The sequence below is a fragment of the Cotesia typhae genome, unplaced genomic scaffold (genome assembly GCF_013202065.1).
Source record: "Cotesia typhae breed Kobodo isofemale line unplaced genomic scaffold, CoteBio_Ctyphae scaffold_121, whole genome shotgun sequence".
NCBI lineage: Eukaryota > Metazoa > Arthropoda > Insecta > Hymenoptera > Braconidae > Cotesia > Cotesia typhae.
In genome coordinates, this window is record NW_027423773.1 from 4,657,860 (window position 1) to 4,684,391 (window position 26,532).

At 30.2% G+C, this 26,532-nt stretch overlaps 4 protein-coding genes across 4 annotated transcripts in view; 2 read left to right on the forward strand and 2 right to left on the reverse strand.

Moving 5' to 3' along the window:
* The window catches only part of LOC141533543 (uncharacterized), a 233,272-nt gene that overhangs the window by 119,047 nt on the left and 87,693 nt on the right, over positions 1-26,532 (forward strand). The window lies entirely within an intron of this gene.
* Positions 8,302-12,814, reverse strand: Bckdhb (Branched chain keto acid dehydrogenase E1 subunit beta). Its single transcript, XM_074252658.1, has 8 exons — positions 12,406-12,814; positions 12,248-12,325; positions 11,964-12,166; positions 11,718-11,873; positions 10,624-10,795; positions 10,339-10,484; positions 8,616-8,702; positions 8,302-8,516 (listed from the first exon to the last, which is right to left on the reverse strand). The coding sequence occupies exons 1-8, from the start codon at positions 12,530-12,532 to the stop codon at positions 8,376-8,378; spliced, it is 1,110 nt and encodes a 369-aa protein (XP_074108759.1). The 5' UTR covers positions 12,533-12,814; the 3' UTR covers positions 8,302-8,375.
* Cep290 (Centrosomal protein 290kDa) lies at positions 14,240-25,538 on the forward strand. Its single transcript, XM_074252657.1, has 8 exons — positions 14,240-15,088; positions 15,461-15,652; positions 16,909-17,738; positions 18,966-19,107; positions 19,208-19,457; positions 19,598-19,763; positions 20,560-24,619; positions 25,403-25,538. Exons 1-8 carry the CDS (start codon positions 14,909-14,911, stop codon positions 25,475-25,477), a joined length of 5,895 nt encoding a protein of 1,964 aa, XP_074108758.1. The 5' UTR covers positions 14,240-14,908; the 3' UTR covers positions 25,478-25,538.
* LOC141533662 (uncharacterized) lies at positions 25,378-26,209 on the reverse strand. The gene is made up of 3 exons (XM_074252659.1): positions 26,049-26,209; positions 25,873-25,978; positions 25,378-25,790 (listed from the first exon to the last, which is right to left on the reverse strand). Exons 1-3 carry the CDS (start codon positions 26,169-26,171, stop codon positions 25,528-25,530), a joined length of 492 nt encoding a protein of 163 aa, XP_074108760.1. The 5' UTR covers positions 26,172-26,209; the 3' UTR covers positions 25,378-25,527.

Genomic DNA, 26,532 nt, shown 5'->3' on the forward strand with positions numbered 1-26,532 from the left:
CATTCCCGCTTCTTCTTCTTATTATTTAATACTTGTGCGTGTAGATGTAAAGTTAATGTTAGATTATCTTTGGTTAAGAATAGAGACGGTACACAGACAAACTCCACATTTCCATGTCGGTGACGTTAATACTTTCTGGAGGGGATAATACATACAATTAGCAGCTAAAATGTCTGTGTGAATTGGCGCAAGCGCGAAACTACTCGCCACCGCTCTAAGCATGTACTTTTTTTAAATTAAATTTTGAGAGTGAGCCGATTAAAATGGTTGCAAGTCATGCCAGTGGACAAATATTCTGATATGCTTTTTCTGTCTGTTGTTATAAATAGCTCACATTATATTTAAATAAACAAGATTTAGAGATTTAAATTAATTATCGAGTTCCGTCCGGTACGAACGTTAATTAAATTTACTTTATTTATTTTTATTGTTAAGAGGTTATACGCACTTAAAATATATAAAAAATAAGTTTTATTAATTTTATTTTTATAATTTTAAAAAGACTTTATCAATAAATTCAATTTCTGATAATTTTTAGATTAAGAACGGAAAGTAATTTTGCCAAATGACGATTATTACGAATTTATATTATATTTACGATCAGTGATCATACCGCTTATAATTGGCCAAAAGCATCCTGAAGGTCTATAAGCGCCGAGAAAAGTCCTGACTTTGTATATACTTTTTCATCTAAAATCAAGTTAAATTTTTCATCAGTTTACAAAAAAAAGCATCTTATTATTTTCTGGTATCTTTAGTATTTAATCCAGATTCGTAAGTTTCAATAATTTCGTATTGATTTTTTGACAAAAAAAGAATCTATACTTCAGTATTCGATTTGGCAATGCTGAACAACTTTGATCATTCGATAATCATCAGATAATATCTTATATTACCGAAACATTTTTGAATTTCGATTATAGACTAAAGATATCGTACTCATCGTAAGATCCCATACAGGAAACCTCATAGTTGAACGATGAGGTCATGCCTGGGACATTATTGGGAAGCCCATCTTGGCAAACTTATGTTGTCTCATTACTAGACCATAACTGGGCAATCAACCTTGGCCATTCCAATGATTACTCAGGCTTGGGCCAAGACTGAATAACCTAGCCTTAGCCAAGCCTAGAGTCACCCTAACTTGGGCCAAAATTGTGTAACCTAACCTCGGTCGTTAAATGATAACCCTAACATGGATCAGGACTGAATGACCTAACGTTAGCTGTTGAATGGTAACCCGAACATGGGCCTAGACTGAATAACCCAGTTTTGGCCAAACTTAGAGTCAACAACTTGGGTTTTCAAGTCTTTATATATTCACGTAAAATTATGAAATGGCAACCTAGACTTCGGCTAAGACTGGACAATCTAGCCTTGGTGAACCCAATGATTACCCGAGCTTGGACTAGAACTGGGTCCCCCAGCCATAGCCATTCAATGGAAACCCAGACTTGGGCCAGGACTGAGCAACCCAGTTTTGGCCGACTCAATATTTACTCGAGCGTTAACCAAGACTGGGAAGCCTAGCCTTGGCGGTTGAATGGCAACCCAGACTTGAGCCAGAATTCGGCAACCTAACTTTAGCCTAACCTTAACTTAACCTTAATCTAAAGTAATATAAGAACTTTAATTTTGCTTTTTTTTTTTAATTAATAAAGATTTGTAAACAATAGATAATTTACATCAAAACACAATATTAAATAACATCAATTATCTGAATAATACAGCGTCACACTCCGTCAACATATAGATTTAGCTTGTAAGAATTATGAAATGTGCGTAAACATTAGTCGTACGGCGAAGGGGTTAGCTATCGGTCTGGCAAGCGCGCGGCGAGGGTTTGAATCTCGATAAGGGTAAATGCGATTTTCACTTTAATTCTATAATTAGCGAAAGTTAGGTCTAAATTAAGAGTTAAGTCGTCTGAATTTGCGTTAGCTCTACGTCAAAATTGAAATAAATTAGTGAAAATTACAAAATTCTTTTTTATCATTTCAACTCACAACTACTCATTTTATACAAAATAATTTAACCGTTTCGTAGAATTTTAATATTTTACATCAGTGAATTCAATTTATTCGAAATTGGGTTCTGAATACATTATTGGTTCAACATTAAAACAATTAAATTCTAAATATATTTTATAGTCTACTTGTTTTAGTAAATTCTATAGTGGTGAATAAGCCTGGGCTTGCTTTGGCTTAAAAACTTGGGCCAGTCTTGGCATCTTGTTATCACTCCAGACTTCTACCAAGGCTGGGCCAAAGCGGGCTTACAAGCATGCGCCAGAGATAAACAGCATTGCGCCAAGCGTGGCCCATATCTGACCCCGTCGTATTTTCCTGTATGGGATATCTTTTTTTTATTGTCTCCCTAAGATCATCTGCAGGAGCAAAAAAAAATGATTTTCTTGTAAACAAAAAAACTCATGATCAAAGTTAAAAGTCACCACTATAGGTATGTCAATTTCCATATCAATAAATTAAAAAGCCTCTTCAGAAGTATATAAATTCCCTTATTTCTAGATGTTCTAAATGTTTTTTATTTTTTTTTTCTTATTAAATTAAATAATTTATCGCCTGATGAAATATTTATTAACAGGTGATAAGTACATAAATTAATATCACAATTTCGAGTAATAAATTTCAATTTTTAATTCAATTAATTAAATATTTAACTGAGTTATGAATTGCTCAATTTTTCTACGACTATAATATGATTATAAAAACTGTATATTTAATTACTGTCGTATTAACATCAAATTGAAGGACGTTAATGATGTTAATATCTGCTCAAATATTATTTATTAATTATTGATGAATTGTTGTTAATTTTTATTTAACCCAGGTGTTCTTACACGTGTAATTAGAATCGCAAACACCTACGCCAGTTTTTTAATGGAAATACTTCGTCTAAGATTATTTGAACTGAAGATTTAATAACGTATTTTATTTTTAAATAATAAGAAGAAAATAATGAAGTAGAAAATAAATAATATATTTGCTGCTGAACAATTATACACTGTTTGTAGTTGGTTTATTTTAGTCGCTTGTGACCCATCGCTTAAGCACTATGAAGTCCGAGGACAAAATAATATTTTTAGTCTTTCCGTACGGTTTAATTCCAACATTAATGTTATATATGTTTTCTGTCAATGAATAATCGAAAACAATAACAGCTGTGAAATATTCGAAAAACACCTTGAGGTTACTCATTGATTTATACTTTTAATTTCGTTCATTAATATACACCGCTTATAAAAACTCATGTGTGAATGTATATGTATATTTGTCGTGGATGAAATAATAAATATCATTATTGCGTAATGATTATACATTATACATATATTAAATATAAATACGTACATGCGTTTACGTATGTCTTTATGTTTATTTATTTGTTACAATAGCTACTGTAATAACTTTGGTGTAAAACTATCAATATTGTTTATTTACAATAATGTTTGACGTCACATTGCTTGAACAACTAAGCAAATATCTGATGTATCATGTCATCTTTTATTTTCTTTTTTATTGCTTTCATCAATACTTAATCGTCTGTTATTGAATTTGGTATTGATAATTAAGATGTGAATTCTGGCGAAAATATCCAAGATACGAAAAAATTATAGAGAACCTTTTTTATTTTTCGACAAAAAAGGTATCGGTTGGCTGAATTCGACGCAGCTTTTGAAATCATATGATTTACTTTTAAACACAAATTGATCAGACCAAAAATTTTGAAGAAATTTGAAAAATTCACTTTTTCCGAAATTTTTTAGTTGTATCATTAAATCAAAAAAGATCCGAAAATCAATTTCGGAGTTATGTTAAAAAAAACACTTGTTTCCAAATTTTTCGTCAACGATATCTCTCGAACCAATCAATCAATTTTTACGTTCTTGGCGGCGATCAACGTGGTTTTTTAAGCTCTAATAATTATTTTATTTTATCAAAAACGATCTGAAAAAAAATGTCGTAGTTATGTGAATAAAACACTTTTTTTTTTAATTTTTCGTTTTCGATAACTCACGAACGAATCAACTGATTTTGACCAGCCTTGCGGCGATCGACGTAGTTTTCCAAGGTTGAGAGCTGATTAGATTTTAGGATTGATCGATAAAGCTATTTAAAAGTTATATAAAAAAAAAATAACTTTTCGAAAATTTTGTTTTTGAAATTTTTCAAAATTTAGCCAACCAAATTGGTTCAAATTTTCAGGAAATTAAATGGCAACGATACTCTTTAGAATGTCAAAGTTTGGTCCCGATCGGTCCAGCCGTTCAGAAGTTATGACAGGTTCACACACACACACACACACACACACACACACACACACACACACACACACACACACACACACACACACACACACGCGCGCGCGCGCGCGGAAAACTCGATTTTCGCAAAACGGGGGAAAATCAAAAATTCCCGAATTTTTTAAAATTTTCAATTTTTCTTAGCAGGAAGTTAAAAAGGTTTCTTATAACTTTTTTGTTTCTTCAATATTTAACCCAAGATTAGAAGTTTTAATTTTTTCTTCACTTATTCGAGTAATTCTTCAATGATATCTTTGACTTCTAAACTTTAACCATCATTTCTGACTAAAGGGTGAAAGATATCAAAAAAATGCTTCAAATATTTTGTATAAAAAATTAAATTCCTGACAAAAAGGTCTGATTAACATTTTCAATTAATCAATCGCAATAGAAGGGAGCAGTGACAAGAAATAAAAGTAGTAAACGAGAAAAAGATTAAATAAATTGAATAAATCGTATTAACTACTCAACGAAACATTTCACAATTGACGGTCATTTGATGCCATTGAAACACTGGGGAATTCCAGCAATGCCGCCATATGTTACGTTTAGTTTCAGTAATACATCCATAAAATAAATAAAACAGCCTCTCCCTAATTACTAGACGATCAAATTTAGATCTTAATCTTTAAAAAAACCCAGGCTATGAATAAATATTAAAATTGATAGTTGGCAAAAATATTGAACTAAAAAAACGAAACAACTTGTCGACCTTCGATATAGTTTATGCCATTGTAACAACCTCTCGTTCAGAGATAGTCGCATTTTATTTAACTCTTATAGACACTGCACACTACAGTCTCTTTTATGTATATATATATATCCATTGCTGCCAACTTTCACGTATCATAATACACATAGAGAAAGAATGTGGTTTCCCTTTCAAATTACAAAATACTCAGTTGAGGGTACTGACAACTGTCCTCGAGATTTGTAATTATTAATTTTAAAAACGCACTCTATCAAAAATCTATAGATATAAATATAAATTTTAAAGTTAAAAAAAATAAAACGTATTGCATATTTATGTCCATATGCATACGAAATGCAAGATGATATTCAATGATAAACATGATAATCAATAATACATCTAGTTATTGAATTTGAGCATGATTTATTTACATAGAAATGGCTAGTGTATGAAAAATTAGGCCATGGTCGGTGGTAGATATAATATATATGTTTTATAGTGTAAGTTTCGTTACACTAAGGCGTAGTGTCGAGAGTAGATATTTTATTCAATATTTTATTAAGTATTCTCTTATATCTTGTAATATAACATAACACAACCCGTTGTTATTATTATATCCATGTATCGAACACGTGATTTTATAAGCAAGCCCCAGGCAATAATTTACCACTGAATAAACTTAATAAAATTATTTTATGCCAATTTCCAGCATCAAAATACCTTGACCTTTCGAATTATTCGTTTTCAGTCTCACAATTATCTTACTTGTTATTACTTATTATTGCTTATTATTACTTATTGTTACACGACTCATGCTGCGAAACATTGGAGAGTAGTTTACGTTCGAAAAATTTCTCTCGTCTCCTTTCTGTAACTAGTTTTGTTATTGTCATACTCTTGTTAGTCCCATGAAACCAATATAATTTTTGTGCCATCAAACAGATATTCAATCAAGATCAATTACTGATAGTTCAAAAAATTATTTAGTGGAATAGAAATTTAGGAAAATAAAATAACTAATGTAGTCCTGTTAAGTAATACAAAAATTTTTGTCACTAGAAAACATGATAATTTTATGAAAAATCATTATTTACAACATTTTTTCTTAATTTACTCGTTTTGGCTCTGAAGAAATTAGTGTGGATAAATAATTAATATTCTAAAAAATGCAATTGATAGACTGAGATTTCTTGAATTCAATTTTTTTAAAATAATCAAAAGTCAAATCTTTGAAAATATCAAATTTAAGTTTGGGTTAATACAAAAAAATTTAATTTTTTAAGATATCAAAAATTAAAAATTCTGATGAAACGATTAATAAGTCAATTTTTGAAATTATAAAATTAAAGTCTTTAAAGTATATAAATTTTATTATTTTAAAATATTCAAAATTTGAATTTTTTTAATTTAATCTTTTGGAGTTATAAAACTCAATTTTTTTAAGGTATCAAATATTAAAATTCAGATATCTTAAGATTATTAAAAGTTTGATTTTTGGAACTGCAAAGTTTGAGTTTTTAGAAGAATCAACAATTCAATTATTGAAAATATTAAGTTTAAGTTTTTAGACCTGTAAAAAATTTATTTTTTTAAGATACCAAAAATCTAAGCGCTTTAAACAAAATCTTTTGGAAATTATCAAAGGTCAATTTTCAGAAATATAAAATTTTAATTTTTGGAGGTATAAAATATTCAATCTTTCATTGTTATACTATTATTAGTTCATGGAGACCAACATAATTTGTGCACCATCAAACAGACAATTAAATTAATATTAACTCTCCAACTTTCAAAAATTCATCCAGTGTTCTAAAAGCGAATTCCCACCTTCGCAATAGAAAAATATTCATAACTTCAAAATACAATAATTTAAAAAAAAATCCATTATTTACGTCATTTTTTTTTTTTTTTTAATACTCATACTGCTCTTTTCGTAATTGTGTATTCCCAATAATCATTTAACACCATATTATTTCATCGTAATAAATTCAAAACTAACCTGCTATTTTCTTTATCATCCCTAAAATAAAACACATGAGAGTTTGAAGTTAGTCATCAGTCAAAACTCGAAAAAAACGAGACACGATTTATCATTGCCCGGGAAAAAATAATCAGACCTGATCAGACATGGTCAGGTCTGAAAGCCCATTGTTATTTTTAATTAATTATTTTGCTTTATTTTATGGATATAGTACTTGATAGAGTCATACGCAATTCTTTATAATGAATGAAAATAAAAAAAAAAATGATTACATATAATAATTATACGGCTGTAACACCAGCAGTCACCCATCCAACTACTAATCACGCTCAATGCTGCTTAACTTTGGTGATATCCGTGTGCCTTGAAGTTCCCGTCTGCTGTGTTGCTATCTTATGTGACAACAATTCGATGAAGTACATAACGTATCAAATAAGTTTATAATAAATATAAGATGAAAATTGATTTTATAATATACTTTGATAGTCCTAATTTATTTATTTAACCGAATCTTATTATAACATCACATTTATTTAAATAATAAAATAAGTAATGATTTTAATATTAGGCAGCCGCAGAGCAGACCAAGACATTCCATAGGAAATGTAACAAATTTTCTATTCCAAAATTATTTAAACGTAATGATAAAAATAATTTTGCACATTTTGTCATGACCAAAAAAGTTTTTTTCGTCAAAGAAAAAATTTTCATCACATTTCTGACTATGCAGAGGCTATTATAGGCCTGATTAGATATGGACAGGCCTGATCAGACCTGAGTGTATTTAACGCTTCAGAGATTAAAGACATGAACAGGCCTGGTCAGACCTGAGGTATTTGACGTTTCAGGCATGAACAGGCATGGGGAGGCATGGATAGGCCTGCTCAGGCCTGAGCGTATTTAACACTTCAGACATGAACAGGCATGATCATCTCTAATTTCAGGCCTGGTCATACATGAACAGGCATGGTCAGGTCTGATCATTTTTTCCCGGGTGGTCAAAATGAAAGCACGCGCGCAGCGCGCTATTCGAATTTCTAGTTACCTCCATAATATGCATGAAAAATTTTATTCCTAATGCACATGCGCGTTATAATACTAATAATAATAAAAATAATAGCTGGAGCTGAGTTGAATTCAAAAAATCCCGTAAAATATTTCAATAATAAATTTCATCAATAATTTCCAATGATAAATTTTTTTCTCTTTACTCTTTTGTTATTAATACATTTTTATTAAAAATTTAATGCGCGTAGTGAATTGTGCATTTTTGGATTTTCCAAAGTTTAAACTTTTTAATTTATAATATCGATTTCATGAGTAATTTATTTATAAAAATTACATTTTATCTTTTTTACTAGATCCTCGTTCTTGGAAAAACATTAGAAATTCAAAGTCTTCTTTATCGCGTCAAAACAACGCCATTTATCAGGAAGATAAAACGGTTCGAATATAAGAGGAAAGGGAGTATCCCAACCAGTTACTCTTTGAACGGGAGCTTCGAGATGTAAAAAACAAGCTTCCTGTCAACAACAACAAAAAAAATAATTATTACCCACATAATAAACGCCAACAAGATAAATAAGATAAGCAAAATAAATATAAATAGAAGAAAAAAATACCTGGATGGTCGCAGCTATTTCACTACCAAATCCGTTAGTGAGTGGCGCCTCATGCGCAATAACAACTCGTCCAGTTTTTTTCGAAGACTAAAAATTTAATAAATTATGATTAAGTAGACAGAATGAACAATAAATAATATAGAATTGTCAAGACTGACTATTAGCAGCTGGTATTTGCGAATGTATTTTTTATTCGATGAAGTTACTTTCGCGGATCAACTGTACGTTACAAGAATGCACTTTGCATTAATGCTCAATACGAAATATATATATCGTCGATCATAGATCTAATGCATCGATATCCAATCACCATTAATGCTAATTTACAATCCGATTGTTGATTATATAGAGAAAAGAGAATAGTTATATTCTTCATGCACACCACTGAGAAAGAAAACACTTTTTATTTAAAATTTATTTTCTTGACAAAAAAAAACGTGTATTTTTAAAAATTTCCGAGAGTAGATTTTTTTATCTAAAGAAATGACTTTTTTTCGTAAAATATTTATTAATATTTAATGAATGAACAAATTGTTTTCAAATAAATGAATTTATTATTAGTTAATAAATTTTACCGTTACAAAATGAAATTAATAATTTAAAATAAAAACTTAAACGGATTGGATCAAGAAGTTATTCAAAAAGTTTGCGTTAGATGACTACAGTTCTTGTAGTTGAAATTCTAAAATTTGGGTATTTAACTTCACTGAAAAATTTTTAAAGGTCAAGGGTTTAAGTCCCAGATAAAGGAATTTTTTTTTATCCACTGATGGAAAGATTTGTTGGTATTTAATAAGCTTCATTGTAAAAAATTATGGCTCTATGAATTTATAATGAATCTTCACTTCTTATTGCTAACATATTTACTCCAAAAAATTAATTACCTGTTAATAAATGTACTTTTGTGAAAAACAAATATTAAATAAATGAACAATTAGTTTCCAAATTAATTTATGAACAGTTAATAAATATTTTTATGAGTGCATAAGTATCCTTTACATTCTGATAAATTTTTCTATAACATTTTAGGAGATACTTATAACGCAAAATTTTTTAGAAAGATTAAAAAAAAAAATTAAATTTTTTTTGAAATTTTCCTTTAAGGTAGTACTACCGGTTTTAGAATTGACGTTCAGAATTTGATAAAATTGAGCCTATATGTACGTAACAATATCTTAATTAACCACTTAAATTTTTGGAAGCCTACCGAGAACTGAAAAAAAGATATTAGTATTTACATATTTTTGCCTTTACCATTGATCCTTATGAAAAATCACAGACTTTATCTTATTTCACAACACTGGACGTTCAGATTCTTATAAAAATTAAGACAACAGAAAATAACATCTAGAACATATTTAATAACAGTCAGTGCGGTTTCAGAGAATATGAGAATATTTGTTAATAAAAAACATTCAAAATTTTATCTCTATCTCTTTTTCTCCAACGCGATTTAGTATAGGGAAATCTACTAGGTTAATCAAATAAGGTTTGGCCTTGGGATTTGACCCTTGTGATAACGGTATTACTACTTTAAAAAATTATTTAAAAAAAATGAAATGTAAAAAAGGTGGCGCTGCGCTCATTACGTGAGGTCAATACGCAGATCTACGCAGGGTCAGTAGCATTTAAAAAGAAGAAAGGACAATAAAAGTTATATCTTCTAACATTTCAATAAGACATCAGATAGTCATGTCATAAGTCATAAGAAAACAAAAATTACCGTGCAAACAGTCTCGATATCCCACGGAAGAATAGACATGAGATCAATGACTTCACAAGTAGTGCCGAGTTTCTCTTGAACAATATCAGCAGTCTCGAGTAGAACATGCACTTGACTACCCCATCCAACCAGCGTTATTGAATCACCTGAGAGTAAACCATTAATCATTTGTCATAAATTTATCTGATCAATCACAATCATGCATTGACAAATTGCCTTGATGGGATATCTAATGTCTAATTTATTAAATTAGTTATTTACATTTTACATCTTACATTGAATTACCTTCTCTTACGATTTCAGCTTTTCCAATGGGCAATTTGAAGCTATCTACAGGAACATCATCCACGGCAATGCGGTAAAGAGCCTTTGGTTCGAATATCAAACAAGGATCTGGATCATCGATGCAGCTTAGTAGCAAACCTTTTGCTTGAATTGGTCCTCGAGGAACTACGATCTATTTATAATAAATGCTCATGATTATTCAAATCATTAATCATCAATCATTGATCAATAATTATGACAGAGAACAGCAAGAAATAATAAGCAATCAACATTTGATTACTGCAGGTAAATTTTATAACAATAATTCAGTCAGAGGCACCATCTGTTGAGTAATACTGGGACTATACAGTAAGAAATAATAATTTAAATGATAAAAAAAAAAAAATAATGTCACCAGAAGTAAAATGAATTGTGTACGAACACTCAACGAGATTCTTTAAAGGCATATTAAGTTACTTAGAGATCTTTCGAAACGTAAGCAAAACAATCCAAAACCCATTGATCAATCATAAAGAAGATCAACAAAATGAAAAAGTAAAATTATCAAGTGTATAAAAATAAATCAAAGTATGAAATAGTTGAGTCAAGCGAAGAATGATCGACTATCAAATTTAAATCACATGGTAATTTTTTTGTAAGAATTAAAAATCTAAAATTGAAAACTATCAATAACATTGTTTTAAAAGGAAAAGAAAAAGACATCTGTCAGTTTTTAAAATTTCTTTTAACTAACCAATTATATAAAAAATTTTCGGAAATTACTCATGAAAGAATTAAAAAAAAAAAAAAGTACGCAATTTTTTAAAAACGTTTCTTTGAAATAAATTATTTATTAAATAAAAAAACAGTTGTCAAGTCAGTATGTGAAAATTGCGAAGATAGTGAAAATCATAATGATACTGAAATTAAAAGTTATCTGAAATTTTTTTAGTTTTTTTTTTTTTTACTAATTAAATTAATGTTAAAAAAATTCAGCAAAAATTTAAAGTGCGAATTTTCATAAGTTTTTTTTTGTTGTAATTTATTTTTTATTTAAATAATAAAAAAATTTGACTTTTTGTTTAAATTTTTAAGTTAATAATAAAAATACTTACCTTAAGACCAGGTGTATGGGCAAAATAAGCTTCTGGACTTTGCGAATGATAGAGAGCTCCATGTCCAACAGCTCCACAAGGTGCTCGTACTGTTAGCTTCCCACAATCGAAGAGATTGCCGCTTCTGTATCGGATTTTAGCTGCCTCGTTTACCAGCTGTAAATATTAACAATTATCAATTAATATAATTTCTTCTCCAATAAGAAATTTATAATAACAATTAGTTAAAATTTTAATTTTAGTTACTTGGTCAAATGCTGGATAAATATAATCAGCAAATTGAATTTCAGCGATCGCCGTAACACCTTGATTAGCGAGTCCAATTCCAAATCCAACGATTCCTTGCTCAGATAACGGAGTGTTAAAGACTCGGCTATTGCCAAACCGATCTTTTAAGCCAACTGTGCAACGGAACACGCCACCGAATGCGACGTCTTCGCCAAAAATTACTACCATAATTTAAATAAGAATTAATTAGTAACAAAGGTTAAAAAAATTATCATTTTCAACTAACTAAACTTCTGTTTTACCTGAATTGGAGTTTTTTTCAAGCGCGATGCCCAGAGCGTCATTAATCGCTTGATACATATTAATCTTCTTGGTCTCACCTTAGACAAAATTATAACAATTAACGATTAATTATGAACCATTTATAAATAATAAATACAATACAAAAGTTTTGAATTACCATCGTAGGATTTCTTGTCTGGTACAAACGAAAAATGCAAGCTACGGACCGAATTATGAGACTTTTTTCTCAATAAATAGCTTAGCAAGCTCGTGTAATTACACGCGTACAACTTGCTTGGAATCATGCTCGAAAAATACTAGTGTCTGACAAGTGCCCAGTTGATAATCGCATGCGTATTTACATTTACAGTATTTATATATGTGTAAGTAATAAGTATTCGTATTTGTAATTATTTGTGTTTTATTCTATATCTGCGCTCGAGTCTTAATTGTGATAAAAATTTGTATACATTTACATACGGTATCTTTTAATATTGGTATTCACATTTGACCTCTTAATAAAGTGGTTTTTATTTTATTATTATTATCATCATTATTATTATACTGATAGAATGATTTGTTAATTTTAAATGAACATTATTAAATGCTAATTAATGATGTTTTTATGTTAGATGATTTAACAAATATTTTATAACAGTTAATAAGTTATTTACTTAATAAAATTTGTTAACTATTAATTAACATTTGTTAACTGTTAATGAATGTACTTTCTTAAAAAAAATATTTTTATAAGTTAAAAAATCTTAAGTTACATCTAATAAATGAATCAATTGTTTCAAAATAAATGAATTAATTAACACTTAATGAATTCTTGAATTTTTCTATTGATGTGTTAAGAATTAAATTTAATAATTCAAAATAACAAGTCAAATCAATTGGATCAAAAAATCGTTACTAGGTAGCTACAGTTCTGATAGTTAGAATTCTGAAATTTGAGTTTTGTGTCCACTTAAAATTTTTAAGAGGTTCACCCTTGTGGAAAAATTTCTCTGAAATAGCTGTGAAAAAATTTTAATAAGTACGAATAATAATTCACAAAGTTTTTTATTTTCTTGAAATGTCCGAAAAAGTCTTCTTAAGTCAGAAAAACTCTTCATTCGACTTAGAAAGTCAAATTCTCTGTAAGATTTAGGACTCTGCCAGAAGAGTTATTCAGAGTTATTAAAACTTCTTGTAGAAATCCTTGTGGAAATAATTCTCTGAAAAATCTCTTAAAAAGCCAAATTTTCCTTGCAATTTGGGACTTTCCTAAAGAGTTATTAAGGTCCAATTTTTCATTCCAGGATAAAAGTATATTATTATTATTGCCAGTATATATAGATAAATACATATATACATAAATCTATAGATATATTTTATCATTGGATAAAATTTTTTTTCACAACTTCATTATATTACAAATATTATGATTTAAAAAAAAAAATTTTTTTTTCTAATTGCCTAATAATTACCCAAAAATATCGCGCGGAGACCCATTTTCAACGTTAAATTAAAATGATAAATAATGGAGATAGAGTTCCGGGAGTTAAGAGTTTCTTATTGGAAATTTCCTCCTTTTTCAGAATCTTCTTTTGAAATTTTTTAAATATTGATATTCTATGAAATATTGGCAAAAATCAAATACTATTTTTATTTCATCTTAATTTTCAAAAAATAAAAAAAAATGAAATTCATTTGTTATTTAATATTTCCACGTCATGAATTTAATTTTTTATTGATCAAAATTACAATACTATGTATCTGCATAATTTTACCTTAATTAAAAGTGGCAAAAAACGAAAAAACAATTTTTTTGGAAAAGAAAACGTGACCAAAAGATACAGGTTCGTTTCCTGGTCTGAGCGTTCCGAATTCTTTTTTCAGTTGCCGAAAAAAAGTTTCATTGAGTAAACAATAACATCTTTATATAAATCTAATTAAAACTGTCTTAAAAATCAAAATTTTTAATTATTATATATTCACTCGAGGATGTTATGAGTGCCCATACCGACAATGGGGTGGTGTAATAATAAATATTCAAAAAAGTTGAATAGTCTACCATCAAATTGGACCGGGAAAGTTGGCTTAAAATAACAAATGCTCTTTAATAGGTAAAATCACCGATGTTAGAATAATGTTGGATAATATTATTTATATTTATTTTATTTATTTACTATCAGCAAAATGTCACAGTTGGATGCTAATATTTCTGTGACATGTGGCTAATGTTTTTATTTATTTTAATTCAAAATAAGTAACAGAATTCAGGTAGAACTACTCGTACACAATATCACTATGCTGAATCATTTATTTTTTGATTATATTGGCAGTACTTCTATTTTTTATCTCGGATAAAATTTTATCCAGGATTGAAAAAACTGGCCCTAAAAATTGATACTCAGAAAATGACATAGTGATATTTATAAAAATAAACAGAATATCCATTGAAGCACGATTTAAAAAATGTATAATTCCCCTCTACTATTAATAGCGTCTCCATGACAACAATCGTAAACATGACACACAAACAGACCAGGTGATTGCGCTCTGGCACAAATGTATACAAAAATATAAAATAAAGCATAACATAATATGTTCAGTTATAAGTAACTACTCTGATGAAATTTTTAATATTATATTGTTTATGTTGTGATTGATATAAATAATTAATAAAAGTTAAAATGGTGCAAATGGATTGGGATAGGATTCGCAGTGTCAAAGCAGTTTCGCTGACAGACGACGAAATTGAAGATTTATTTCCGATGGTAATTGGATGTGATACCGAGCAAGTTGATAACATTCATAATCTACGCGTTCTTATTAAATTGTCACAAGAAATGTTGCAGTATAAAGATAATCAAGTAAAATAATTTTTTTCTATAATTTGACACTTAGATTGATAAAAAAAAATTAATTTGATTTTAGAAAAAAAATCTTGAAACAAAAATACAATTTCAAAGAATTCTATTATTTTTACGGATTTATTTAACCAATAAAATATTCAAAAAAAAATAGCATTAACAGTTTTTAAAAATTTTTTTATGAATTCTTTTTTTGTTATAATTTATTTGTTCAAAAAATCATTAAATGTCTCTTAATTTTATGATCATAGAATTTTATAATTTTACTAACAAATAAATAAAAAAAAAAAAAAAAATTTTTTTTCTGAATGGTTAATTTTTTTTGTACCACTATTTTGATTAATTTACCAACAATTTATCAAATCATTTTAGGTGGAATCATTAGTATTAGAATGTGATAAATTAAAAACTAAAATATCAAACAATTTAACTCCTAAGAAGAGTAAAAAAAACAATATCATAGACAATGGTGTCACTCAGATAAGTGATTTGAATTCGAATAATTATGAAGAAATATTGAGGACCAAAAATGAAAAAATTAAGACACTTATGAATGAACTAAAGGTTGGTTTTGATTATAATTAGTTTAATTGTTTTATATTATTTATTTATTTATTTTTATAATTTTTCTAGACTTGTTTATATATTTTTATGCAATTTTTATTGTCTTTGTCACTGTCTGAGAAACAACAAACTTATTATTTTTATTCAAATTTTTTTTAACTATTAAATTATAGTTAAAAAACTTTTTTAAGTAGATTTCATAGAAATAAATTTTGCATCGGTCCTCATGTCGGAATTTACTCGGAAGCTCGTCGTAATATCTCTTAACTAATCGAGTAAAGCTAAAAAATAACGTTAGTTAATAAATTTACATATAACGCGGCATGTTGCTGCGATTGTGTCTAAAGTTCTTGACGGATCTAGATGAAATTTATCACACATATTCTTTGAATAATGACCTTGAATGAGTTCAAAGATGAGCGAAATCTGTCAATAAGTTTAGAAATGGTAGCTCTTCAAAATGATCAAAATAGTGAAAAACACGTTTTCGATGACTTCATGAACGGTTAACTTTTGATTGAGAAGAGATGGCTGATTTTTGATAAATTTATGTAAAAGCTCATAAAATTACCTTCAATTTGACGTATGTAACATTGACATTTTTACTATTTTTAGTTAATTTATCAAAATTTAGAGTTTTATTGAACCATTTTCAGGTAATGTGTCATACAACCGACTTATGAATGTTATTCTATCGAGCATTCTTAACAGATCCTAATAAAATTTTGTATACAAATTCCTTGCATAATTAGTTTGCATGAGCCTTCAAATGAGCGAAATCCTTCGATTAGTTCAAAAATAGTAGCTCTTCAAAATGATCAAAATAGTAAAAATTAAGTTTTCAGTGACTTCATTTATGTAAACTTTTGATAGAAAAAAATAGTTACTTTGTTGGAAATTCATCTGAAAGCTCACAAAATTTTACCTGTAACTTGGCATACATAACGTTGACTTTTTGACAATTATTAGCTATTTTATCGAAATTAAGAGTTTAATCAAACCATTTTCAAGTAATGTGTAATACAACCTACTTGTGTATGTTAAAGTAAATTTCATTCAATGTCAGACAAAAGTTATTGATACAAGATGATAATCCATTCTATGAAATCTACCTTCCATTTCGGGTGTAGACGAATGGCGTTTTTATTTTTAATTCTACTCGGAGAAATTGCAATGATTTTCTACAACTAATTTTATTATTTAAAAAAAATCCAAAAGTGAGCAAGTATCAGCCATATTTATTTATTTTTTTGTAGGAATTTGAAAAAGAAAACGAGGAACTAAAAGAGAAATTGGGAAATCTAAAAGAAGAAATGGAGGACGCGATTGAAAGCATGAACGAAATGACGGAGGAACTCAACAACCAAAATGGAAAATTGCTACTTTTGAAAGAAGAAGCTTCTAATTTGAAACAAGAAAAAGCAGCATTATTTAACCAGATCGAAGAAATGACAGCTGCCCAACTCGAACGTGACAAAGTGATTGACGAATTCGGGTCAGCGATAGACGAGCGCGTTTCTGAGTGGAAGGGAATTTTGAACAGCAAAGACACAGAAATCTTCAAATTAAAGGAGCAATTGTCCCAGTCATTAATCAGTCCGAGTACTAGCAGAAATGTAACCACGGAGATCGTGTATTTAAACGAAGAAATAGACAAACGAGATAAGATCATCGAGGAACTAAAGTTCAAACTGGGTGAGGCTGCTACAGAAATTAATGACAGTGCGGCTGTGATTGAGAAGTTAAACGGGGATTTGAAGAAAATGGAGAAAAGTGGTAAGAGGAAGGAGCAGAGGGATTTGTTGAAGAAAATTCAAGATGCCAATGAGAAGATTTCAATTCTAAATTCTTCGTTGGCTGAAAGTGAGAATAATTTGATGGCAAAAAGCCAGCAGCTGTGTGAAGTTTTGGACTCGTTAAAAAAGTACCAGAACAAGAACCAAGGACTTACGGAAACTATCAATGAAGTCAAGGAACTGAAGAAGCAGTTAACAGCTAAAACTAATCACATTCAGGATTTGGTTAATGTTATTAATAAACTAGAGGCTTTGAATTCGCGACAGGAGATTCAAATTATTGCATTAAGGTAATTTTTTTTTCAATAAACAGAAGAATTTATCAACTGTTAATAATTCATAAATTAATGTTTTTACACCTAGCAATCAAGTGATTAGTAAATCTAATTCAAGCCAACGGTTGGAAATTCCATCTTCCCTATTGGTCGAAAGACATTCTTTCTTCACATAAGTTCGATGGTCGTTCCATCGAACTTGAATACTAGTGAAGCTGAAAGCTTGTGGTATCTGTTCGAGTTATAAAGATGTTCATTGAAATGAAAGTAACTAAATGAGAGCAAAGACAAACCTTGAAAAATTAAATGGGGTTCGTTACCAAGTCAGGAATCGAACCTAGATCTCCCTGATTACATGGTAACTAACCCGATTTATTTTTTCAAAGTTTAATTTTGCTCTCATTTAGTTTCTTTCATTTCTTTCATTTTAATGAAGATCTTTATAACTCGAACAAATAACACAAGCTTTCAGATTCACTAGTATTCAAGTTCGATGGATCCCCATCGAACTTATGTGAAGAGAGAATGTCTCTCGACCAATAGTGAAGATGGAATTTCCATCCGTTGGCTTGAATTAGATTTATTAGTCACTTGACCGCTAGGTGTAAAAACATTAATTTATATATATATAATTCGGTTGTAAAAAATAAAATAGTTAATAATTCATTTAGTTGGAAACAATTTGTTTCTTTTTTTGAATATAATTAAGTATTTTTTTAATTATTGATAAACATTTTTTGGAAGAAAAGTACATCTACTAATTGTTGATAAATATTAATTAAATCGTCTAATATCAATGACTCATTTTTTAACCGTTAATAAAGCTTATTAATCAAAAACAAATCCTACTAGTGCATATAATAGATGACTTTATTTAGAATTCGAACCCCGGAACTCTGAAAATTTTTCAGTGAATACCAAAATTTTAGAATTCTAACTAGGAAAATTGTAGCCATTTAGCGAAGAGTTTTTGAAATAAATTTTCAATCCAATTTGTTTTTATTTTGATTTTAAATGGTTAATTTTAAGTCCTAACACACTGATACAAGAATTTACTGATTATTAATAAATTAATTTATTTGCAAACAATTATTTCACTCGTCTGATATAATTAAATATTTTTGAAATAAAAAGCTAACGAAATATTAACAAAACCTTCTATCATTGTATTTTTTGCATTGATAGTAATGATTAATACTAACAACCATGATTAATAAACGATACAACGAACTTTTTTTGTAGAGAAAAATTGGGAATGTCCGATGATGAAAAAATTTGTGTCGAAGCGGTCGAATCGAGATACCAAGAAGAAGCGCAAGTTAAAAATGAATTATTAAAACGCGCTGAGATGCTTGAACAAGAAAACTTGGATTTGAAATCTGATGTAAGTTTTTAAAAATGTTTTTTTTTTTACCGAAAAATGCTTTAGTATGCAATCTTAAACTTTTGAGTTTTTTTATTAATTCTGCTTAATTGACTTTTAGATTCGAGCGTTAAAATATAAGTTAAGTAAATTTAGTGATAAGCCGATAATAAGTAGCCGTGATTCGCCAGATAAGAAGCAAAATCAAGACAATACTTCGACAATAAACTGGACCGATGAAGGGTTCATCTCTGTGAGGCGTAAGTCCGAGTACGATGAGGTTCAAGAAAACATGAGGATTATTGTTGAAGAGAACGAGGCTCTCAGAAAGGGGATGCACGAAATATTAGACAGCATTCACGATCAAGACGGTGAATTAACATTTTTAATGGTATTGTAATGCACCATTTTCAGATTTCCTCACTTTTGCATGCGCTGATTTCTTCTTTCTATTCTATTTTCTTGTTTTTGGGATTTGGAGGATTAAAAATTTTAATTGATTATTAATTAGGTAAAAGCTCTATTGAAATCCAATCGAATATTTTGGAACGGCTGCTGGAGGCACTAGATGTCAGGCATTTGGCTGGGTGGTATCATCCTGCAATGAGGCTGCAAGAGCGTCTGAATGTTATTCAGGGAAGCAACAATGAGTTGCGGTTACAATTGAAGCAATTGAGGTAAGTTGAAGGTTTATAATAATGAAATTAACAGTAATCTAATCATTTTAGCATTGTTTTGAAAATAAATGATAAAAAAGAATTTAAAAAAAAATTTCACCGGAATTTAAAAAATATATTAATTAAATTAAAAAAAATTTCTTACTGAGTTTTTAAGTCCTATTAATTGTTAATAAATGATTTTTAAACATTAAATGAGTTAATAAATATTGATCGATATTTCCTAATAGTTGAAAATAATTTAATAAATGAACAAATCGTTTCCAAATGCATGAATTAATTAACACTTGATAAATTCTTCTATTAGTGTGCTAAGAATTTAATTCAACATTTCAAAATAACAAGTCGAATGAACTGGATCAAAAAGTCTCCGCTAGGTAGCTACAGTTCTTGTAGCTGGAATTCTAAAATTTGGGTACTTAACTTCAACAAAAAATTTTCTCACCCAGGGTTCAAATCTCAACCAAAGTAATTTTTTTAACATGTATTGATAGAAGGATTTGGTAATATTTAATAAGTTTCATTTACTGTTACTAAATGATTTTTTAACATTAGATGATTTGATGAATATTTGCTAATTAGCAAAATTAAACAATAAATTTATATTAACTATTAAAAAATATTTATCCAATTTAATAAAAGAACAAATTATTTTCGAATAACTGAATTTAGTCATAGTTAATAAATTCTTATATAAGTGTTTTAATTTATCCTTTAAATAAAATCAAACTAAATTTTTGCTGATTTCAATATCATTCAATTCTTGAACAGGAATTTACTTTTTGTTTTGTTTCAGAAAAGAGATCCAGAAAAAAGACAATACCTTAAAAAAAATAGCCTTAAAGCATGATTATCAGAACAGTGTCACAAATTCCGAAGAATCTGAGACCGAAGAAGCCAAAGTATACGCGTTGGAGATGGAAAAGATTCAAACGTGCTACGAAAATGATTTCGACGAATGGCTAAAAGAAAAAGAAACTCTTACCCAGCAAATTAACGATCTGACGGAACTGAAAGAAAAGCTTGAAACCCAATTGAAGATTTACGAAAACGATTTAAAAGTCTTCGGATCTAGCGAGGATGAAATAAAGCAGGCTTTCGCGATTCGCACCAAAGAGTTCACAGAATTGATGACGTCTCAAAAAATAACTTCCAGGAAAATTAAGCTTCTGGAGTCTTTGCTAAACGACGAGCTGCAGAAAATGTACTTTTTTAAGAAGGAGACGATTGCCAGCGAGAGCGCTTATAAAAAAACCATCGCTGATTTGGAGAAAGGCGCAAAATTACTGGAACAAAAGGTCACCAAATTAGAAAAGAATTTCGCAAATACTGTCAGCCGCGACGACTTTAATGAATTGAATAAAAAGTACAACCAGCTGCACTTGCGCTATCGAGTGTTGTACGAAGTTCAGCTGAGCGTGAATGAGAAAGATTTTAAGGGTGTTGAAAAAATCAATGCCGAGTTGCAGGAACAGCTGGCAAGCGTTCAGATTTTGTTGGCGGAAAAAATAAAATCAAACTGCGAGTGTGAAAGCAAAATTGGTGATAAAAATCCATTTGAAATGAAAGAAGAAATTTTAAAGCTAAAAAATGAAAATGACAATTTGATGAAGAGTTTAGAGATTTCTAGAGACGAAGCACAGAAGCATTATTTAACGAATTCGTTGAAAATATTCGAAGCTGATAATCTGAGGCACCAGATAGTCGACTTGCAGGCAGTCAGTGAAGACAAGGAGACGATTGCTAGGTTAGGATTTGAACTTAACACTTGCAAGGCCGTGGAAATGGAAACTAACATCTACAAAGCTCAATTGGAGAATGAAGTGGCGCGAGCTAAGAAGGACTTGGTAGTTTCCGAGGAGAAGTATTCTGAAAGTCAGTTGCGGTTGGAGGAGCATAAGAATTACTGTGATAAAAAATCCAGAAATTACGAATTGATTATTGAGTTTTTGAGGAATCAGTACACGGGATCAACTTCTGCGACTTCACTGCTAAGGTACGAAAATCTGGTGGCTGATTTGAAAAGAAATAGAGTTGAGGTTGAAAGACAGCTCAAGGAGGCTAAAGAGACTCTTGATAAAGCTAGAATGCAACAGGAAACTTTGACCAATAGGCTTGAAATTGTGGAGCGGCTAAAGGATATTTTGGAACAGCAGATCGGGAGCGCAAATGTTGAAGATGTTATCAAGACATTTTCAGATAATTCGCAGAGCACTTTGAATGAATACAGATACAAAAGAAAGATTTGTCAACTAGAAAATGAGCTGCAAGTGCAGATCAATAAGTTGAGCGAGTATGAAGGGATTATAGTAGAAATGGAGATTGAAATGGTTAGCAATCAAAAAGCTTGGAAGAATTTTGACAATTTTGGAATAAAAAGTCCTCGGAAAAATGTTGAAAAGTTTACTGAGAAAAAGAGCGAAGAATTCCCGGTTAAGTCGTTAGTCGAAAAATCTCAGACAGAAAATAATGAAAAAGTTATGGAGAAGAAATCGATTTCAACTCAAATTAATGTTTGCACTAGAGTGATTGGCATTCAAACTGATCTTAATTTCAATATAGAGTCAAAAAAAGAAGTTGAGTTGAATAAAACAGCAAATGCAGAAGAAAAAGTTCCAGATTTTTTAGAAAATCAACTGAAAGAAGCTTTGACTTTGGCGTCAGATCGCTCTGCAAAGTTGATCAGATACGAGTCGCAGATTACGGAGTACCAGGCGAAAATTGATGCTCTGAATCGCTCGTTAGAAGACAAAGACAGTGAGTTGATAGAACAAAAACGTGTTATTGCTAGAAAATCTTCAGAAAATATTGAAGGTGAAGAAGCTACGGAGAAAGTGACTCTTAAATCGACGACCAATAGCTTGCAGAAGATAATCAGCCAGAAGGAAGAAACGATTCTGCGGTATCAGAATCTTCTTAAAGAGGAACGGGATGAGTATAACAAAGCGACTGTTCGACTACAAGAACAAATCAACAAGTTAAACTTGCAGATAGATGGGATGAAAAACGAGCAAGATAAGATGGATCAATCAGATTTGATAAATGAGTTGAAAGACACTAAACCGAAATTTGATATTGATTCAGAAGATAAAATAGTTCGTTTAACCGAACAGGTTTCGAATTTGCAAGCGGACCTGGAGATTGCCAGTCAATTGAATGAAAGATGGCGAAGGTTAGCAGAAGAAAGACTCGAGCATGTCGATGAGATTCGCAGCAAGCTAGAATTGCAACATAAGAATGAATTAGATAGTTATCGCCGTGAAATAGACAAATGGCAATTGGAAACTAGCGCTTTGCGTCAACAGTTGTCGGATAATAGAATCAAATTGACCAAAGGAAATTTAACGATGACAAAAGAGCTCCAGGAAAGAGATAACAAGATAGAAGAGCTGATGGTGGCTTATCAGCAGCTTCAAAGCGAATTCGAGATGAATGAATTTGTGCATCATCAAACTCCGTCATCACAGCAGTCTAATAAATTCAATAATGATTCAAATGTGAGTCAGAGTTATGATCGCACAGAATTGAACCGCAGTGTTGAAAATCTTCAGAGCCAGGGCCATCCTGAGTTAGATTTGTTGAAAAAGCAGCACAAGTCTTTTGCGGAAAAAGAGAAGATGTACAAGGAACAGATTATTGATTTGAAGCAACAGTTGAGTCGCAGATACATGGCTGAGAAAAGTGAGGAGAGAAAAACGTCGATGCGAGAGGCGCAATTGGAGAAAAAGCTGAAATCGATGGAAGAAGAGTTAAACAAAGCGAGAATTCAGCTCGATAGAGAGTACAGGTTCCAGGAAAATAAGAGAATCAAAACTGCTGAAGAGCTTTCTTTGTGGGAAAAGCAAAAAAAGTGGCAAGGGTTATCGGAAAAACTAAAGCGGGAGTTGACGGACAAAGAAGCGGAGATTAAGAAGCTTAATGTTAACTATGAGAAGTTGAGGTCGATTGTTTCCTGCATGGAACGCGAAAAGTGGTTTCTGAGGAGTAAAATAAAGGCGGAAGATTGCGGAACTGCAAGACCTGATTTTAACTTGAGGGTCATTGAGGATCTTCAGAGAGAGTGCCAAACTTTAAGGGACAGAATTAAGGAATTGACTGATAGGTTAGAGACTGAAGACTATCAAAGACTGGCTGGGTTGCTTGAACAGCAGAAAAGGAGAATCGCTGCTTTAGAAGTGGCTGCTGAAGGTAATTTATCGGTTGTTGATCAACTGGAAGCTTTGGAAACTGCTAAGTCCGCGTTGGAAAAGAAGAATATTAAGTTGGAAAGCGAGAACTTTGAATTGCGCATGGAGATTGAGAAGGTTAGTAATAATACTCCGAGATTGAAGGAAAAGGTTGAGCATTTGGAGAAGTATGTTCAGTTGCTGAAGATAGAGAAGTCGCCAGATTCTTCTGCTTGTTCCTCAGAGAAAGATCATGAGCAGAGTTCTAAGAAGTCGGTGTTGGAATTGGAACGTACAATATTTGTGCTGAAGAGAATTGTTGAGAAACTTCAGGCGGAGAACAAGAGATTGAGGGTTAACTCGAAGAATAGTAACCGAGTGGTGAATAATAGGGGGGTTGCAAAGACAACATTTAAAGGGGATGGGAATGGAAATGGGAAGAGGAAAGATGAAGATATGGCTGTTTTGAAGCGGCAGTATGAAGAGGCCAAGAAAAGAGTTATTGCTTTGGAGACTGATTTACAATTAGCTGAGCAGAGGATTAAAATGCTTGAGGATATGCATAAGGAAGATACTTCTGTGGAGATTAATATTCTCAAGCAACAGCTTACTCATAAGTCAGAACTGCTGGACAAAGTTAAGCAGCTGCTTACCAGAGCTGCTATTAATGAGAAAGCTCTTCGGCAACGTGTAAGTAATTCAATTTATTTATTAGTTTTAATTGGACATTATTTTATAATCATGGTAATAGAATAATAGAAGGGTTTTTTTAAATAATTTAATCATCAGTAGTAAAGAAATATTTAGTCTGTATAATAAATGAAAAAACTGTTTCAAAAAAATGTATTAACAGTTAGTAAATTCTTTTATTAGCGTATTAAGAAATAAAATTAACCATTTCAAATGAAGAATAAAATGAAATAAATCAAAAAATAATTCAAAAAGTCACCGTTAAGTGGCCATAGCTCTCGTAGTTAAAATTCTAAAATTTTGGGATTTAAGTACAAACAATAAAAAATTTTTAGAGGTCCAGGGTTCGAATCCTAGACAAAGTAATTTTTTTATGCACTGATAGAAGAATTTCTTAAAATTAAAAAAAAAAAAAAAGAATTTAAAATAACAAAATTTGAATTATTTTCAATCCTTTCGAATACTTACAATACTTTTGAATTTCTTTTCTTATGAAGAGAGCATTATCAATCGTTTTGGATTTTCATTTCTTATCAGGAATATCAGTAAACGATTAACATCAGATGATTCGATAAATATTTATTAACTATTAATGAATCTTCTTTTTTTAAAAGAAAAAAAATTTTTAAGATACCAAAAGTGATCCTCACTAAGTAGGTCCTCCCTCTCTCCTTTATCCTTTTTTCTTCCACTCCAAATTTGTCGATAATCGATAAATCTAGTCGTAAAATATGATTAAGAAATAATTATAATAATCATTGATTGATCATTTTTTATTTTCAGATTCATCAGATTGAGATGAAACAAACTTTATCAACAATTCCCGAGTGTCAATTGCCTTCACAAACACAAAATTAGCTATAATTATAATTCAATACAATGTTTTGAATATTTTGTAAATAAAATTTTTACAAAAAATCTGGTAAACACTTTGTTGACGCTTTGTTTAGTTTATAATTTAGTTTGCAATTACAGAAACCATCGCGACAGTTTGAATTTTCTACTCTGCAGTGATTGTCCTCTTTGCAGTACGCCGACAAAGTTGGCTCGCATGTTTCGTTGTTTTTCGTGAATCGATTGTCGCATTCGCAGACATTCTTGCTGTTACAGCGAGCAAAGTTGTCTTCCGTGCAGTCAAAGTCGTCATCTTCACACGCTTCGCCAATGTTTACTACAATAATCAATGGATTCATGTATTTAACGAAGAAGAAAGAAGAAATTAGGCTAGGTTTTAAATCTTTAAAAAATTTTACTTGTTTTGTAGCAGAAAAATTTGACGGTGTTTGTCTTGAAAACATTGTTTATTAGTTTGCAAATGTTACTTGAATCACAGCATGATTCACTTAGTTCAGGATTACACTGAAAATTTTTATTTTATTTTTTTAATTTATTGGTAACTGATTTAATTTTATTCAATTTTATTACTAACCTCCATTGTATGATTAACACAGGACTGGATTTCGCGGTTGATACCATCGTTGGCAGAATTTACAGCTACCATAATGTTGGCTAGAATAATAGAGAAGAGAAGAGATACGACTTTACTGGCCATGTTAACTAACTGATATGAAAGCTCAGACTGGCGAATAGAACAGAGTATGCCGATTTTAAAACGTGAGACGATAGAGTGTAGATATGAAGTTTATACATTCGTGCTCGTGATATCTCACTACAATATGTTTTTTTAGATTAGAGAACGTGCTGTTTTAAATAATATTTTTACACAGCCAGAAATGTTAGATATATAAATTGTTAATTCGTTCTACCTATTCAATGGTTTCATTTATCAACAAATATATATTATATACAATACTTATAACACCTACGAACTATTTAAGTATTGATAAAATTTATGTCAACAGTATTAATAATAAAATTATGGATTTACACAGAGAAAATTTATTACTCGGGAA